This window comes from Papaver somniferum, chromosome 11 (genome assembly GCF_003573695.1).
Source record: "Papaver somniferum cultivar HN1 chromosome 11, ASM357369v1, whole genome shotgun sequence".
NCBI lineage: Eukaryota > Viridiplantae > Streptophyta > Magnoliopsida > Ranunculales > Papaveraceae > Papaver > Papaver somniferum.
The window spans coordinates 79,974,930-79,977,747 of NC_039368.1; the positions used below are offsets into that span (position 1 = coordinate 79,974,930).

Sequence of the window (2,818 nt, forward strand, 5' to 3'; positions counted from 1 at the left end):
GAAACACGGACACTCGGAAAAGAGTATGTAAAATATCATACTCCTTTCATCAAGTAAAATCTATTTATATTTAATCAGAAAAAAGATCTCCATTTTTTATTATCCGTACAAAACTCCAAGAGATCATTTAATGTTATACAGATAGTAGAGTAGTAATAATGATTTTCCTAAAATAGGCCCTATTGATTGTAACCTAACAGACATCCCTTTGAAAAAATAATATTCTGATGCATGGATATTAATCCGCTCCGGTATTGCTAATTACTTCACAATGCCATATATTATATAAGTTGGTAATTAGCAATCTTTTATATTCCAAATTAAAGATGGTTTATTTTAGGTCAAGTTTAGTAGATATTCTAATGATACTTGTTCTATGTTTGAGTGTGTTTTCCAAATATGGAGCAGGAGAAAACTATACTAATGTGTCAGAAGAAGAAATTATAGAGATTGAAAAACAACTCAAGATTCTCAATAAACCACCAATCAAGACGATAATCGTAAGATATATTGCTCTCCTTCTCCATCGAATAATTTTATTTACATAATACGAGTCTAAATATTATCAGAGCAAATTGTGTTTCATGTTACAACGGTGTATACGTATTGTTCTCTTTCGATTTTTCATTTCTAACTATTTTCTTTTTCTATATATATTTCAGACTAAAATGGGTGATACTATAGATTGCATCAACATCTATGAACAACCTTCTTTCGATCATCCATCACTTAAAAATCATAAGATCCAGGTACGACACATATATCTCACTGCATGTTTTTGCAATTGTGCAATTCCTTTTATTAACCATGTAGGTACATGGAAGAATATCACCACCATTCACATACTTTCTAATGGCATCAGATTTGCAATCTCAAAATCTTTCGCATAGAAGTGATTTACAGAAATAAAATAATTGGAATATATATCTTGAGCCTCACTTTGGGCATTAATATTAATATTACAACTAATTATAATATTAATACTATAACTAATTATAATCATTGGTAAACACATATGAAACCAAGTTATTCTATTAAAAAAAAACATCAGTAATATGGATTCATCAGCCACAAAACTTTCATCGGAACAGATTAATTAGCTTGTCAAAGAAATTATGTGTCCAGTGGGAACAGTCCCTATTCGAAGGACCACAAAGCAGGAACTAATCTTTTCAAATCTTTTAAGAAAGAGTAAACAAAATCATACAAATGATGAGACCCTCCGGCGCATGTATCATCGCGTAAGTAATAATTCCTTGGATCTTTTAAGATAAATTTTTTGCAAAACAAGAACTAATCAGTAGTCTTCTAGAAAAAACGTAAAATAATAGCTTCTCTTCTTTATCTTGATCTAGTATGTATCTGTAGAAACACCACTGAACACACGGACGATATATCATGGAGCTATAGATAGCTTTGGAATTCATACTCCATCTGTAACTCCGGATCAATATAGTACATCTCAAATGTGGATTCAGAATGGGGAGGCAGAACAAACAAATATCATTGAAGGCGGATGGGCTGTAAGTCATTGGCTATCAATATTTATATATTGCCATTTATAATCCTAATAGTATCACTATAACAGATCACCTGATTTGTAAATATAGATACACAATCCCCCTAGATTTGTCGGATGTACAAGCTGTTTGAGGTGAATGTCCAGGCATTAATAGTTGATGGCCTGTGTGCACAACGTACGAGCATGAAAAATCGTGTTCTACAACTCAATGTGCATGTATTAATTGATATGTTGTAACTTTTAGATACTAAGTTTGGTCTTTAATATTGATTTTTTTTTGTAGGTATACCCGGAACTTTTCGGTGATCATGCTACCAGATTTTTTACCCATTGGACAGTAAGACTATGCCAGATCACATTTAGTTGTAAGCATTATCCCGACTAGTGAAAATACATTGTTTGATTCTTATTATTCATGTGTATGCTGTAGGATGATGGATATAGAAGCACGGGTTGATTCAATACTCTTTGCCCAGGTTTCGTGCAGATAGGTTCTCAAATTCTATTTGGTGCAGTTTTTAATCCCCAAACAGCCTATGGAACCGAAGTATTGTCAACTGTGAATATGGTAATTAATTATCAGGGCTAGATTTTTTTTGCGAAAGATGAAAAATAACTTTAAAAAAAATAAGATTTTTAGCAATGTTTTTCTAACATAATTTCCCTTATTTTGTTACATCTTGTGTCCACGGTATAAATATTTTTTTTATTTGATAAGATTATAACAGTATACTAATTGAATCCATTATCATAATAATGGTCGCTAAAATGGAGGGGATTCATAACATTCTTTATATATGGTGACAGGATGAAGATACTCGTAATTGGTGGATTTATATTGGTGATGACCAAAGAGCGCCCATCAGGTACTGGCCAAGTGAAATATTCACTTATCTTCCAGCCGCCTCATTAATCAGATTTGGTGGAATAGCGGGTGCAAGGAAAAATACACCAAGTCCACCTATGGGTACAAAAACCTAACAGGTGATTTCTGAGTGTTGTATGTTCCTGACCAAAAAGTTGTCCTTTGGTGGAAATAGGTGAGACCCATTTATACAAGTCGCAAAGAAACGTATCCTGGTCTCGTAAGAAGTGGAAATGGTTAAGTAAATGGAAGAAAACGGTAATGGGTAACGCCTGGAATTGATATTTTCATAATGAAGGAAACGTTTCACCATTACTTCTTGTATATACTAACCGCCTCACTCTTATGACACTTTCTTGTAACGGGCGTAGTGTACGCCGCACGCTGTAAACCGCCGGACCAATACCCTGATTAGCATCCCCGAGTTTGTG

At 33.5% G+C, this 2,818-nt stretch overlaps 1 protein-coding gene across 1 annotated transcript; it reads left to right on the forward strand.

The window, feature by feature from the left end:
- The first annotated feature begins 326 nt into the window (after positions 1-326).
- On the forward strand, positions 327-2,503 carry LOC113324640. The gene is made up of 6 exons (XM_026572938.1): positions 327-500; positions 663-749; positions 1,356-1,523; positions 1,806-1,859; positions 2,010-2,090; positions 2,330-2,503. Exons 1-6 carry the CDS (start codon positions 327-329, stop codon positions 2,501-2,503), a joined length of 738 nt encoding a protein of 245 aa, XP_026428723.1.
- The last annotated feature ends 315 nt before the right edge of the window (positions 2,504-2,818 follow it).

Excerpts from the sequence above, each read along its gene's own strand:
- LOC113324640 (XM_026572938.1), top strand. The coding sequence starts at position 327 with ATGGTTTATTTTAGGTCAAGTTTAGTAGATATTCTAATGATACTTGTT. Across the intron at positions 501-662 it reads CACCAATCAAGACGATAATC|ACTAAAATGGGTGATACTAT; the intron begins GTAAGATATATT and ends TATATATTTCAG. Across the intron at positions 750-1,355 it reads TTAAAAATCATAAGATCCAG|TATGTATCTGTAGAAACACC; the intron begins GTACGACACATA and ends ATCTTGATCTAG.